Source organism: Oncorhynchus masou, chromosome 1, assembly GCF_036934945.1.
Source record: "Oncorhynchus masou masou isolate Uvic2021 chromosome 1, UVic_Omas_1.1, whole genome shotgun sequence".
Classification (NCBI taxonomy): Eukaryota; Metazoa; Chordata; class Actinopteri; order Salmoniformes; family Salmonidae; genus Oncorhynchus; species Oncorhynchus masou.
Genome location: NC_088212.1, coordinates 69387116 through 69402745, shown reverse-complemented (window position 1 = coordinate 69402745; position 15630 = coordinate 69387116). Strand labels below are relative to the sequence as shown.

At 44.6% G+C, this 15630-nt stretch overlaps 1 protein-coding gene across 1 annotated transcript; it reads left to right on the top strand.

Moving 5' to 3' along the window:
* The first annotated feature begins 2970 nt into the window (after positions 1 to 2970).
* On the top strand, positions 2971 to 15376 carry LOC135549482 (guanine nucleotide-binding protein G(o) subunit alpha-like). The gene is made up of 8 exons (XM_064979484.1): positions 2971 to 3423; positions 3585 to 3627; positions 8158 to 8299; positions 10196 to 10356; positions 10857 to 10985; positions 11107 to 11236; positions 11331 to 11484; positions 11651 to 15376. Exons 1-8 carry the CDS (start codon positions 3306 to 3308, stop codon positions 11836 to 11838), a joined length of 1065 nt encoding a protein of 354 aa, XP_064835556.1. The 5' UTR covers positions 2971 to 3305; the 3' UTR covers positions 11839 to 15376.
* The last annotated feature ends 254 nt before the right edge of the window (positions 15377 to 15630 follow it).

Here is a 15630-nt window from a genome sequence, read left to right as displayed (position 1 = left end):
TCGGAAGAAGAGGAGAAAATCCCTAACAGAATCACCCACCAACCAAGGACCAAGCGGCGTGGGAAACAGAGGCAGCAGCAACAGCAGCAGCAGGAGAAGCGACAGGTGCAGCAGGAGCAACAGCAGCAGCAGGAGAAGCAACAGGTGCAGCAGGAGCAACAGCAGCAGCAGCAAAAGCAGCAGCAGGAGGAGCTAGCATGGCAGAGCGGCTGGGGGGGGCACAGAGAGAGTGTGGCAGAGTCAGGAGTCAGACCTGAGCCAACTCCCCCTGTTTACCACAAGGAGCCATGGATGGAGCTGTCGGCGAAGCTGAGTGCTGAGTCTGAGAGTGTTAAGGATGTATTGGACAGAATAGAGAGAAGGCTGTTGGTTTGGCATAGTATGCAAGGCATTCACCCTGAGGTGCGTGTCCCCAGCCCGGTACCACCAGTGCTGGCACCCCGCACCAGGCTGTCTCTCCGTCCCATTAACACAGGTGCTCCCGCCTGTCCGGCGCTACTGGAGTTTCCGACCCTCAGTCCAGAGGCGCCAGAGCCCCTCAGTCCAGAGGCGCCAGAGCCCCTCAGTCCAGATGCGCCAGAGCCCCTCAGTCCAGAGGCGCCAGAGCCCCTCATTCCAGAGGCGCCAGAGCCCCTCATTCCAGAGGCGCCAGAGCTCCTCAGTCCAGCGCTGCTGGAGCCTTCCTCTCCAGCGTTGCCGGAGCTTCCCGTCTGCCCAGCGCCGTCTGAGCTGCCCGTCTCCCCAGCGCCATCAGCGCTGCCTGAGCCACCCGTTTGCCCAGCGCCGCCAGTGCCGCCAGTCTGCCCAGCGCCGCCAGTGCCGCCAGTCTGCAAGCAGCCGCCAGTGCCGCCAGTCTGTAAGGAGCCGCCAGTCTGCCAGGAGCCGCCAGTGACGCCAGTCTGCCAGGAGCCGCCAGTCTGCCAGGAGCCACCAGTGCCACCAGTCTGCCAGGAGCCGCCAGTCAGCCAGGAGCTGCCAGTGCCGCCAGTCAGCCAGGTGCCGCCAGGAGCTGCCAGTCTGCCAGGATCCGTCAGATCCGCCAGTCAGCCAGGATCCGCCATTCAGCCAGGATCCGCCAGTCAGCCAGGATCCGCCAGAGCCGCCAGTCTGCCAGGATCCGTTAGATCCGCCATTCAGCCAGGATCCGCCATTCAGCCAGGAGCCGCCAGTCAGCCAGGATCTGCCAGAACTGCCAGTCAGCCAGGATCTGCCAGTCAGCCAGGATCTTCCAGAACTGCCAGTCAGCCAGGATCTGCCAGAACTGCCAGTCAGCCAGGATCTGCCAGAACCGCCAGTCAGTCAGGATCTGCCGGAACCGCCAGTCAGCCAGGATCTGCCGGGAACCACCAGTCAGCCAGGATCTGCCAGAACCACCAGCCAGCCAGGATCTGCCAGATCCATCAACCTGCCTGAGCTTCCTCTCGGTCCTGAGCTTCCTCTCGGTCCTGAGCTTCCCCTCAGTCCTGAGCTTCCCCTCAGTCCTGAGCTTCCTCAGTCGTGAGGCACCCCTCAGTCCAGGTGGGCCCTTTGTTGGGGTTAGTAGGCCTGGGTCGGTGACGAGGGTCGCCAATCAAGGGACGCGAAGGAGGTGGACAGAGACTATGTTGGAATGGGGTCTACGTCCAGCGCCAGAGCCGCCACCGTGGACAGACAGTATTCTGTGTTTTCGTTAGTATTTTTGGTGAGGCCAGGGTGTGACATGGGGATTTATGTGGTTTGTTTTGTCTGGGGTTGTTTGTAGTGATGGGATTGTGGTTAGAGTAGTACTCTAGGTAAGTCTATGGTTGCCGAGAGTAGTTCTCAATCAGAGGCAGGTGTTTATCGTTGTCTCTGACTGGGAACCATATTTAGGCAGCCATATTCTTTAGGTCTCTTGTAGGTGATTGTTCCTGTCTTTGTGTTTGTTACACCAGATAGGGCTGTTTTCATTTTTTTTTTTTACATTTCTTGTTTTGTATATTGTTCTTTATCATCTTCATTAAAGATGTATCACAATAACCACTCTGCGTTTTGGTCCGCCTCTCTTTCAACAGAAGAAACCCGTAACAATAATTCCAAAGTGCTGGAGTACTGTACAGAGCCAAAACAACAAAACATGTGTCACTGTCTCAATACTTTTGGAGCTCACTGTATGTCCTGTTGTATTATGGTAAGAGCTTGGGGCATAGTTTATGAAGGCTATAGGATTGACCCGGTGAAGGTTTTTGCAGAATTTACTTGTAAGGCTGTAGGTTTAAATGGTAATTCAGGCTTTTGGTGTCAGTATAGTCCATTGTAAAAACCCTCACACCTCACCACTCCAGTTTTTCCGCATGTGGATTAGAAGCTTTTAATGTGCACACACATACACACGTAGAGTTACACACACATGCACAAAGAGAAACAGACACAGATACACACACATTCACTTTTACACATACTGCACTGCAGACATAAACACATGCACACACACTCATAATACATAAATGCAAGCAACATAACACACACACACACACACACACAGGATAAATGCAATTGCTAGATTAATAATGAATACAATTGAAATGTAATGATATTGTGTTGTACTACCTTGTGTAGCCCATTGTTGCTGTTGACATTACATGAGCAAGGCCCTTAACCCTAATTGCTCCTGTAAATCGCTTTGGATAAGAGTGTCTGCTAAATTACTAAAATGTCAAATATAAAAAGGCTAACGTTATAGCCTAATGTTTACCCACTCCTAGTGGATTATACACAGTCTATTTATAAGGACACGGAAGACAAGAATGGCCCACTTCCAGTATCGTGCAAGACCACGCCCCTTGTATAATAAAAAGGCATATTATACACTGTATATTCAGCGAAATTATTCCACGAAAGCAAAATGTGTCTATAAAATACCCCTTTGAATGTGGTCGCATCGGACGATTAGCGCTTGCCTTGGCTCTGACGTCAACGAGATTGTCTGCGCTCGGTGAGTCTCGCGCACACTGCCTTCCCTTCCCCTCCTCTCTCTGTCGGTTATTGTGAAGAGATTGAACGATGAGATCGCTCGCGCTCGCTGTCATCGGTGCCGCCCTATAGAGACCCCTCAGCCCTGAGGCTCGAATACAACGACCTCAGCCCCCGCTCCAAGAGGGACGGAGCGCAATCCATAGAGGCACGGAGAAAAAACCCTGTTCGGACCCGGTTTCATTTGCCCTCAATCCGGGCCTCATGCTGTAGCAGACTGAACGAGCGAGAGAGAGAGACAAACATACAGATTGAGTCGGCGAGGGACAGGGCGGAATAGAGGAGAAGAAGGGATTGTTCATTCGGCTCTAGACATGGGATGTACACTCAGCGCCGAGGAGCGCGCTGCTCTGGACAGGAGCAAAGCCATCGAGAAAAATCTGAAGGATGATGGAGTCACTGCCGCAAAGGAGGTGAAACTGCTACTGCTTGGTAAGACACCGTTTATAACGGGGCTGCCCGTTCTGCACAGTTCGGTTGATGTTGATGTAGATTGCAGAGACCCGGGCCGGGGCGGCAAGCGCTCTCCGTGGTCCTGATGTCATGTCACCCTAAAGACAACCGACTCTCACTCTGCTCTCTATTCCCTTTAGGGGGAGGAGAATCGGGCAAAAGCACCATCGTCAAACAGATGAAGTAAGTGCTGTTTTTTTCTGACATAGGCGTCTTTGACGAGGCCTGAGATTGCGCCTCCCCTGCCCATAGTGAGGCTGAGCCGCTTGGTCCGCCATGTTTCCTCAGAGACCGTACCTCTGCCAGTGATTCGAGCACCTCCTGTAGACGGTAAATCGGAGGCGGTGCTCACGGTCAGTAGCAGGCCGCAGGGGTGCTGTCCACTGATATGGTGCTGAAATTTACCCAGAGGTTTTTCATGTGTCTATCGAAAAGAGGGAGGGCGAATACATGGGTGTTTGTGACTGTGTGTGTGTGTGTGTGAAAACATGGATGTTTGTGACTGTGTGTGTGTTTGTGTGCAGCCAATGTGTGTGTATGTGTGTATTAGTGTGGTCACTACACTACATCTCCATTAGCAAATATCTCTGCTTTAATCTTAATGGCTTTAAGTGCCTGATATCGCTGAGAGTACTTTGTCTATAAAGCGGATTTACTCAGAAAATATGGCATCTAAAACCTCATCTAAACCTTCCCCTTTCTCGTCTAAACCACTCTCATCTAAATCACTGTTCTTTTTCTAAACCCTGTTACTGGATTTCTTCTTTAAAGAAGACCTCTGTATCCAGGGCCCAACCGGAAAAGCACATTATATAATATTTTCATGCACATAATAAAACATGACTGTTGCTATGCAGACATCCTCTCAAAAATCCACAATTTAAAAAATGTTGGGTTCAGTGGCTTCACTGTACCTCAGCACACACTCATCTGCCCCACACACACCCTGCTTTTTCCATCACACACACACTCCTCCCTCTACTCCACTCTGTTTCCTTCCATTCTAGCACTCTCTCCATATTTAATTATCCTGGGGGTTCTCCCTAGCGGTACAGACAGTTACCCAAAAGCATCGCTCAGGAGCGGCTTCTGTTGTGAACTACATATGTTACATTGGTTATATTACATAATACCAGGATCGGGAAAGAGAAAACTGATCCTGGAGCTGAGCTAGCATTGTCTCCTTTTGTGTGTACACAAGTGTGTGCATTTGTGTACTTTTGTATGTATGTATATTGATAATGGTGTGTGTGTGGATGTGCTTACATCCATATGTTTATTTGCTAGAATTTTATTGACACGATAAACCCCTTGAGATACCCTATCGTGTTTTACAAAGGAGTATAATAATAATAATAAATATCTCATTCAAAAATCAGCATTAATATGGAGTTGGTCCCCCCCCCCCTTTGCTGCTATAACAGCCTCCACTCTTCTGGCCGGGCTTTCCACTATGTTGGAACATTGCTGCAGGGACTTGCTTCCATTCAGCCACGAGCATTAGTGAGGTTGGGTGATTAGGCCTGGCTCGCAGTTGGCGTTCCAATTCATCCCAAAGGTGTTCGGTGGGGTTGAGGTCAGGGCTCTGTGCAGGCCAGTCAAGTTCTTCCACACTTATCTGAACAAACCATTTATGTATAGACCTAGCTTTGTGCATTGGGGCATTGTCATGCTGAAACAGGAAAATACCTTCCCCAAACTATTGCCACAGAATTATCTAGAATGTCATTGTATGCTGTAGCGTTAAGATTTTCCTTCACTGGTACTAAGGGGCCTAGCCCAAACCATGAAAAACAGCCCCAAACCATTATTCCTCCTCCAGCAAACTTTACAGTTGGCACTATGCATTGGGGCAGGTAGGGTTCTGCCAAATGGTGAAGAGTGATTTATCTCTCCAGAGAATGCATTTCCACTGCTCCAGAGTCCAATGTCGGTGAGCTTTATATTACTTTAGCCAATGCTTGGCCTTGCACATGGTGATCTTAGGCTTGTGTGCGGTTGCTCGGCCATGGAAACCCATTTCATGAAGCTCATGACAAACATTTATTGTGCTGAAATTGCTTCCAGAGGCAGTTTGGAACTCAATAGTGAATGTTGCAACCGAGGAAAGATGATTTTTACGTGTTACGTGCTTCAGCATTCGGTCGGTCCCATTTTGTGAGGTTGTGAGGCCTACCACTTCGCGGCTGAGCCGTTGTTGCTCCTAGACGTTTCCACTTCACAATAACAGCACTTACAGTTGACCAGGGCAGAGGAAATTTGACAAAACTGACTTGTTGGAAAGGTGGCATCCTACAACGGTGCCATGTTGAAAGTCACTGAGCTCTTCAGTACGGGCCAATCTATTGCCAATGTTTGTCTATGGAGATTGCATGGCAGTGTGTTCGATTTTATATAGCAATAGGTGTGGCTGAAATAGCTGAATCCACTCATTTGAAGGGATGTCCACTTACTTTTGGCCATGTAGTGTAGCTGCGAGCAGCAATGAACTGGGTTCTCAGGATGACAGAAAGGACACAAGATCATTGTGGATTTACAGTGATTTAAATACACAAATAAAAACAGATTTTTGAATTGTCAATAACTCGGCCATCTTTTGATCTTTTCTCAAACTTAGTTAAAGCAAGTACTATGGGGCTACATTTCAAATTTAGTGTCATTTGGTCCTATGGTTCATAAATAGAAGATATTTGAAGTATTTTTAGCATATTTTAGCATTTTAGTGTATGTGCTAATATGCATCTACAGGTAGCCATCTTTGAATTCATCAGTGTTATTTTCTCATACTCGTTAGGGACTATTGTGATGAGTCCAAAAACCACATTTGGAGTGAATTTGACTTTTAGTACATGAGATTTTTTGTGTGATTATTTTAAGCATTAGCATTACATAGTCAAAAATGTTAATTGTTAATAGTTTCCTTCTTTTTTTAAAGATCTCAATGCCAAAGTTAACATGGTTCATCATATTAATGTCTTTGCTGACTATAAAAGTTTCAAACAGATAGGTCATTGTGAAGTGGATTTATTGATAACTCAGCCATCACTTAACCAATCCCTTAGGTTTTCTCAAACTAAGGAAACGCAAGAGTACTTTTTTAAAAGGTTTTCACAAATTTCCACAATGGAGGAAAACCTATCCCAAAGGACCTTATGGGTCCTTGTGGCAAATTTGTTCAGCTTGCGGAAAGACACCTACATGCAAAGATTCAAGTGTTGATGTCAAACAGGTGGCGGATTTGAGGGTTTAAGAGAGACTGCTTATAACAGTATCACCTACAGGCCAATCGGTGCCATTGTAACAGTGTAGCTTCCGTCCCTCTCCTCGCCCCGAACCAGGGATCCTCTGCACACATCAACAACTGCCTCACACGAAGCATCGTTACCCATCGCTCCACAAAATTCGCAGCCCTTGCAGAGCAAGGGGAACAACTACTTTAACGTCTCAGAGTGAGTGACGTCACCGATTGAAATACTATTAGTGCGCACCCTGCTAACCATTTCACACCGGTTACACTCACCCCCCTTTGACCTCCTCCTTTTCTGCAGCAACCAGTGATCTTTGTCACGGCACCAATGTAACAATGTAGCGTCCGTTCCTCTCCTCGTCCCTACCTGTGCTCAAACCAGGGACCCTCTGCACACATTAACAACTGCCTCCGACGAAGCATCGTCGTTACCCATCACTCCACAAAAGGCGTGGCCCTTGCAGAGCAAGGGGAACAACTACTTCAAGGTCTCAGAGCGAGTGATGTCACCGATTGAAATGCTATTAGTGTACACCCCGCTAACTCGCTAGCCATTTCACACCGGTTACACTATTTTCTTTGACCAAGTTTATTATGGACTCATTTTTCTGTGTCAAATTAGAAAAAAAGTGTGTGTGTGTGTGTGTGTGTGTTTGTGTTTGTATGTAGCAAGGTACATTGATAATGGTATACAGCAATCTGTATTATTTAAAACCAACACCTTAATTATTCAAAAACAAGAATGTTTTAATAGAACTTGATCATAGTGTACTAGTACAGACTGGCAAAGTGGTACACACACATTTAAGAAAGGCACATACTGAGGAAGGCTATACAGCTTGAACATCTGTGAAAATAAAAATATATATAAGAAAAGGTCATCGAAAAATGTGTTACATAATGTGTGAACCACCTTACTTTGTAAGAATAAGATCTTCATACCTGTGGACTATGCACCTTTTGAAGTCAATGGTATACTTCTGAAGTTTATTACAGTCTAGGCTGGTGTAATGGATTTATAATCCAATCCTCAATGTCAGAGCATTTCACATCAATGTTGTTAAGAGTGGTTTAAATGTACAGACCACCTTTGTCATTACAAATCTGAAACCTAAAGTGGCTATATTGGCTGCTGCTGATGCTGCTGAGGTGTGAGTGTTTGTGTGTGAAAGAGAGAAGAAAAGAGAAGAGGGGTGGCAGCCAGTGATGTGCTGCGTGTATTTGGGTGTGTGCTAAGGAGCAGGCACTGCTTGATACTCAGAGCTCAGAGACAACCCTGTTCTTGGTCACATGCACACGCGTACACATGCACATACACTAAAGCGTCTGCTGAAATGTGGTTTCACTGAAGTGTGAATGTTTGTGTGTGTGCGCTCATGCATGCACACTTAGCCTACGTACAGTACGTGTGTGGGTGTTATTTTGTATGTGTTCTGATGTGTGTGTGTGTGTGTGTGTGTATGCAGGATTATCCATGAGGATGGCTTTTCTGGGGATGATGTGAAGCAGTATAAGCCTGTGGTCTACAGCAACACCATCCAGAGTTTGGCTGCCGTCCTCCGAGCTATGGACTCTCTGGGCATCGAGTACGCAGACAAGGACAGAAAGGTGGGTACATGGTCCCTGCACAGGGCAGGGAGCATCATAGTATACAACCAATGGCCCTTTCAAAACCTTACTTCAAAGTGCACTGCACTGGAATCCTCAATGAGGACCCTGTTCTTCTCAATGAGGATTCCAGTGGGGTATGGTGGTACACATTCAGGAATTCAGCTATACAGTGGGGCAAAAAAGTATTTAGTCAGCCACCAATTGTGCAAGTTCTCCCACTTAAAAAAATGATAGAGGCCTGTAATTTTCATCATAGTTACACTTCAACTATGACAGACAAAATTAGGGAAAAAACCCCCAGAAAATCACATTGTAGGATTTTTTATGAATTTATTTGCAAATTATGGTGGAAAATAAGTATTTGGTCAATAACAAAAGTTTATCTCAATACTTTGTTATATACCCTTTGTTGGCAATGACAGAGGTCAAACGTTTTCTGTAAGTCTTCACAAGGTTTTCACACACTGTTGCTGGTATTTTGGCCCATTCCTCCATGCAGATCTCCTCTAGAGCAGTGATGTTTTGGGGCTGTTGCTGGGCAACACGGACTTTCAACTCCCTCCAAAGATTTTCTATGGGGTTGAGATCTGGAGACTGGCTAGGCCACTCCAGGACCTTGAAATACTTCTTACGAAGCCACTCCTTCGTTGCCCGGGCGGTGTGTTTGGGATCATTGTCATGCTGAAAGACCCAGCCACGTTTCATCTTCAATGCTGATGGAAGGTTTTCACTCAAAATCTCCCGATACATGGCCCCATTCATTCTTTCCTTTACACGGATCAGTCGTCCTGGTCCCTTTACAGAAAAACAGCCCCAAAGCATGATGTTTCCACCCCCATGCTTCACAGTAGGTATGGTGTTCTTTGGATGCAGCTCAGCATTCTTTGTCCTCCAAAGAAGACGAGTTGAGTTTTTACCAAAAAGTTATATTTTGGTTTCATCTGACCATATGACATTCTCACAATATTCTTCTGGATCATCCAAATGCTCTCTAGCAAACTTCAGACGGGCCTGGACATGTACTGGCTTAAGCACGGGGACACGTCTGGCACTGCAGGATTTGAGTCCCTGGTGGCGTAGTGTGTTACTGATGGTAGGCGTTGTTACTTTGGTCCCAGCTCTCTGCAGGTCATTCACTCGGTCCCCCCGTGTGGTTCTGGGATTTTTGCTCACTGTTCTTGTGATCATTTTGACCCCACGGGGTGAGATCTTGCGTGGAGACCCAGATCGAGGGAGATTATCAGTGGTCTTGTATGTCTTCCATTTCCTAATAATTGCTCCCACAGTTGATTTCTTCAAACCAAGCTGCTTACCTATTGCAGATTCAGTCTTCCCAGCCTGGTGCAGGTCTACAATTTTGTTTCTGGTGTCCTTTGACAGCTCTTTGGTCTTGGCCATAGTGGAGTTTGGAGTGTGACTGTTTGAGGTTGTGGACAGGTGTCTTTTATACTGATAACAAGTTCAAACAGGTACCATTAATGCAGGTAACGAGTGGAGGACAGAGGAGCCTCTTAAAGAAGAAGTTACAGGTCTGTGAGAGCCAGAAATCTTGCTTGTTTGTAGGTGACCAAATACTTATTTTCCACCATAATTTGCAAATAAATTCATAAAACAATCCTACAATGTGATTCTCTGGAATTTTTTTCTCATTTTGTCTGTCATAGTTGAAATGTACCTATGATGAAAATTACAGGCCTCTCACATCTTTTTAAGTGGGAGAACTTGCACAATTGGTGGCTGACTTAATACTTTTTTGCCCCACTGTATAGTCTTCAGCTCATATGTGTCTTAATACATCTATGCATATGTTTTTGTTTGTGTATGTGTGCTTGTGTACGTGTGTGCTTACACATATCTTTGTACATAATATCTTATGTATGTGTGTGTTTTCAGGCGGATGCTAAGCTGGTGTGTGATGTGGTCACTCGTATGGAGGACACAGAGCCCTACTCAGCAGAGCTGCTGACAGCTATGAAGCGTCTGTGGGCCGATGCCGGGACCCAGGAGTGTTTCAACAGGGCCAGGGAGTACCAGCTCAATGACTCCGCTGCCTAGTGAGTCCACACTAAGGGACAAACATATCAGAATGCATGTAACTTAAAATTAAGCACAATTCATGCTTTGACGTCAATGAGAGATTTGTGAGAAAGTTCCACTTACATAACATACATAAACTAAAAATTGGAATTAGCTACCTGTTCTTGAACAGTAACACAGTGCAAAGGTTAGTCTTTGAAGTGGTTAGTCTTTACAGTGCAAAGGTTAGTCTTCGCACTGTATTTTTGAAGCTCTACACTCTTAGAAAAAAGGGTTCTAAAAGGGTTCTTCGGCTGTCCCCATAGGAAAACCCTTTTTGGTTTCAGGTAGAACACTTTTGGGTTCCATGTAGAGCCATCTGTGGAAAGGGTTCTACTTGGAACCAAAAGGGTTTTACCTGCAACCAAAAAGGGTTCTTCAAAGGGTTTTCCTACGAGGACAGCCGAAGAACCCTTTTAGATTCTATATGGTACCTTTTCCCCCATTTCCCCCTCTCTTTCCTTCTTTCTCTCATTAGCTACCTGGACAGTTTAGACCGTATTGGTGCTGCTGACTACCAGCCCACCGAGCAGGATATCCTGAGAACTCGAGTCAAGACCACTGGCATCGTGGAGACCCATTTCACCTTCAAAAACCTGCACTTTAGGTTAGACCCACCACACACACATAGATGTACACATACAGTACACAACCAGTCCAGTTTATTTGTTTGCAGCATATTTGTAGTGTATGTTAAGGTCCGTTTATAACTCTTATGTTTCTTTCAGGCTGTTTGATGTTGGAGGCCAGAGGTCAGAGAGAAAGAAGTGGATTCACTGCTTTGAGGATGTGACTGCCATTATCTTCTGTGTGGCGCTAAGTGGCTATGATCAGGTTCTGCATGAGGATGAAACCACTGTAAGTACTTCACACACACTTCATACTACTCACAAACACACCACACATATTCTCAGACATGCATCTCATCTGTCTGATTTGGTATTTTCTGCAGAATCGCATGCACGAGTCCCTCATGCTCTTCGACTCTATCTGTAACAACAAGTTCTTCATCGACACCTCCATCATCCTCTTCCTCAACAAGAAGGATCTGTTCGAGGAGAAGATTAAGAAGTCACCACTGAGTATCTGTTTCCCTGAATATACAGGTAAGACTCCCCTCCAGTCTGCATATACACAAACTCAGACAGACACACATGCAGAACAGATGGTTGTAAGCCTCTCTCACTCTCTGGTGCTGTATCTCTCTTCCTCTCCCACTCTTCTCTCTCCTCTCTCTCGCCCTCACCCACCTTTCCTCCCAATCCCCCATAGGTGCTAACACTTATGATGATGCTACCGCATACATTCAGGTGCAATTTGAGAGTAAGAGCCGTTCGCCCAACAAGGAGATCTACTGTCACCTGACCTGTGCCACTGACACAGGAAACATCCAGGTAGTGTTTGACGCAGTCACTGACATCATCATCGCCAACAACCTGAGGGGGTGTGGCTTATACTGAGGCCTAGCCCTGCACAGAGGTTGCATTAGAGGGCGTGAGGTGGTTAATAATAATAATAATTTTGATGATATTAAAAGGCATAATTATGTAAATCTACACGTCCAAAGGGACCCAAAGAGCTGCCGCCAGACACCACGACGGATTCTTTGCCATGTTCTGTTCCTCTATTCCTTTTTTTAATTTCAGAATTCCACCACCCCTCTTTTGTTTATTTGTTATCAACATGTGTTTCCTACTGAATGTCTTTCATGTTTTGTTGTTGATTGTATGAACAACTGTAAGATGTGAATCAGAAAAGGGACAGTCCAAGGGGTATATTCTGTTTTCGTGCCATGTTTCGCAACAAATTAGATAGAAATGTTATGCATAGAGCGGAGAAGGTCCTTTTCTCCTTGTGATAGAGATTTGTGTCAGTTCTATACATAACATCTCTATCTGCAACATCCAGAACATTGAGCCAAAATGAATGTACCCCTTGGTGCTCCGTTTGCAGAGGTGATGTTGTGCTCTAGGTGATGATGTAATAGGGGAGGTACTGGTGGCTGGGGCTCGTAGTGGGGGTTCTGTCCAGCGTTGGATAGAACCCCCCTCTCTGTTGGACTCACACAGGGCTGCTCTACATGAGCTCCTTCTGCTCTGTTTTATTCCTCTCTCTTTCAAACATCCAGAAGGGGGGGCCGTTCTGTTTGTGTGGCAGGCTCTGCCATTGGTCTCCTGCAGTGTGATGAAATGCCTGTCAGCCAATGATATATCTGTGTCAGGAAAGTGTGATATCAGTGCCTACCTTCTGAGCATGACAGATAGGGGAATAGAATTAGAGATCATTGATCACTTTCACACTATCTTTACAATATAATGTAATTGAAGGGACGCGTACGCTTTATTATCATCAAATTATTTATGCATTTTATTTCAACCTCATGCCCTCCATGCTTCCTCCTACCTCCTAGAATCCCGTGCCACATATTTATTTCCTGTCCTGTCAGACCGGTGGAACACCACTTCCTGTCTCAGTCTCAGAGGGTCTAGAGCTGCTCGGATGGACCGTCTCAAATGTCACCTCCCATGTAGTGTACTACTTCTTCAAAAGTAGTACATCATATGGGGAATAGGTGAGCATTTTAGACTTGCACACTCAAGTCCACTGGTCAGTGATGTATCATATGGTTGTCTCCTGGTCTCCTCTCACTTATCACTTATCACTGAGATGAAAGGACTGGATAGGTTTCCACTGTGTTGTTTTCACTCAGCAGTCCTTACAGATTTGTAGTTTTAGGAGAGGACAGCCACAGACCACTGACCAGTCTCTCTGCTTGTTCAAAAGGGTCTTCCTGGGTGCTCTTTATGTAATAAAACAATATGTGAATGCTCAGTTATTTGGAAGTTGAGGTAATTTGTAGATTAGATAAGCCACACAGTGCTTATCTCAGGATGACCCTTGTGAGCAAGCATGCTGAATTCCAAATCCATCCATAGTATCCCCTCTAGGAATTCCTGTAGATATGAAAGGATTTGATTGGTTTAACCTTTTCATGTCCATAACGGTAATGTGTAATATCCTTTAGTACACATGTTCTCTGAGTTTATTGATGGACAAATCTGAAGATTTTATTTACATCGGCCACAGAGTTTGTCTACAATGTGAGTTTTTGATATTGTACTATATTTAGTCTTTGGACACATGGGGTTACTGGTTTTTACACATTTCATGAATCAAGTCCTATAAATACATGTTCAAATGATCAGATCTTTTACATTTTTTGACATATAGATTGTCTGGACCAATATATATATATATATGAAAACAATACCTAAGGAAATCCACACACACACACCCCCCTAGAGTGCATGCATCAAATGCAAGTCAATAGAGACTGGAGAGTGAGTGATTTTACAGTATTGTCCCTCTTTCTCAGATCTTAAACATGTTCACATCTTAATAATGTTTGCTATATAGATTGTCTGGACCAATATATAAATATAAAAACAATATCTAAAGAAATCCACACACACTCCTATAGTATATTATACAGCATAAGCAAATCCAATGTAAGTCAATGGCGAGTGAGTCCTGCTACAGCATTCTCCCTCTTTCTCTCCCTCTCACAAGCACACGCCTGTGTATACACCCCACAGACATCAATGCACACCTGTGTTTGTGTGTGTGTGTGTGTGTATGTCTGTGGTATGTGTGTGTGTGATAAAATTACTCCATTGAATTTGCTTATACTGTATGTACTCTAGGGTTGTCTGTGTGAGAGGGCGTGGATGTATTTAAATATTTTTATATTCATATATTGGTCTAAATAATCTATATAGCAAACATTATGATCTGAACATGTTTAAGAGCTGAGAAAGAGAGAACATGTTGTAAAATGTTTCTCTCTGCAGTCTCCATTGGACTTGCAAATACTGCATGTACTCTTGGGGTGTGTGTGTGAGAGAGTGAGTGGATTTATTTCGATATTGTTTTCATATTTATATTGGTCTGGACAATCTATATACCAAAAATGATTAAGATCTGATCATTTGAACATGTAATATGACATGATTCGTGATTCGTGTAATATGACATGACATGATTCGTGTAATATGTAAAATACAGTAACCCCATGTGTCCAAAGACTAAATATAGTGCGATACAGAAACGGCTGTAGTTCACAAACGAGTTGAATCATCTATTTGGCATATTTGGGCTTAAAAGGGTCAAAGAACAATACTTTATGCTTTTAAACTATATAATTCTGAAATGTATTTCAAAATACATATGCTGAAGTCATTTTAATGATTACTATTGTCACAAAACACCAATTTTGGAGGTATGATAGAAAATGACAATCTTAAAATGTCAATGTGGCCTGTCTAGACACTTGTACTATGTTATCACTAAATGTAATGCATTTACACCAAATAGAATTTGTTCAGTGGCACATTTTGATATTGTACTAAATATAGTACATGGAGGTGAATGGGTTAGACAATATGGTAATTGTGTCACCTTCTCTTCTGATTGAGTGGGTGGTATTTTTGACAAATTGCTTTATATATATATATATATATATATATATACACACAATTGTTTTAGATCTACAGGCTTTCCCAAGCAGCAGGGGCTGGGGTAGAGTTGGAATTCAGCAGCAGTCTCTCAGTGGGGAGTTTGGGTGAACCCTAACCCCTACCCGTCTGACCTCTTAACCCTGAGCAGGCCACAGTCAAACCCCGGCTGTCACGTTCTCTCTTTTCACAGAGGAAAAGTACTGCTCTCCACTCATTCACCTGTGCACCTGAAGATACATCCTATCCCTCTATACTCCCTCTATCACGTCATTCCTCATTTCTCTCAATCCCCCTTTCCATTTTCACCTTACACACCGTACTGTATATATATGATTATACCAGATTTCTTTTTTTTTTACTGTGAATGCTTTTGTTCTGCACCCCTTCCTTCTCCGTAGTTTATTGGTTGCTCTCTCATGTGGAATGTTTGTGCTGAGCCAATCGAATGTTGTGTTTACATTAAAGCCACTTTTCCTAACTATTCCCGCAGCCATATTGTATCTTTTTCACCTCTGTCTTTCTCCCAGTGCTTAGTTTGAAATCAACCCAAAGCTCTTCCCATATTCTCATTGATCTGAGATGATCGGATGGGTGCAATATGGTAATAGCTCCATTGACTCTTATGGTTGGATCGGTGGACTTTCCTCCATACTGCCTACATGTCTAATCGTCTCAGATCTACCAGAAGTGTCCAGGGGTATATTTCAGACTGAAAACAGGTCTTCTATGCCTCAT

Excerpts from the sequence above, each read along its gene's own strand:
- LOC135549482 (XM_064979484.1), top strand. The coding sequence starts at position 3,306 with ATGGGATGTACACTCAGCGCCGAGGAGCGCGCTGCTCTGGACAGGAGC. Across the intron at positions 3,424-3,584 it reads GGTGAAACTGCTACTGCTTG|GGGGAGGAGAATCGGGCAAA; the intron begins GTAAGACACCGT and ends TATTCCCTTTAG. Across the intron at positions 10,357-10,856 it reads CTCAATGACTCCGCTGCCTA|CTACCTGGACAGTTTAGACC; the intron begins GTGAGTCCACAC and ends TTCTCTCATTAG.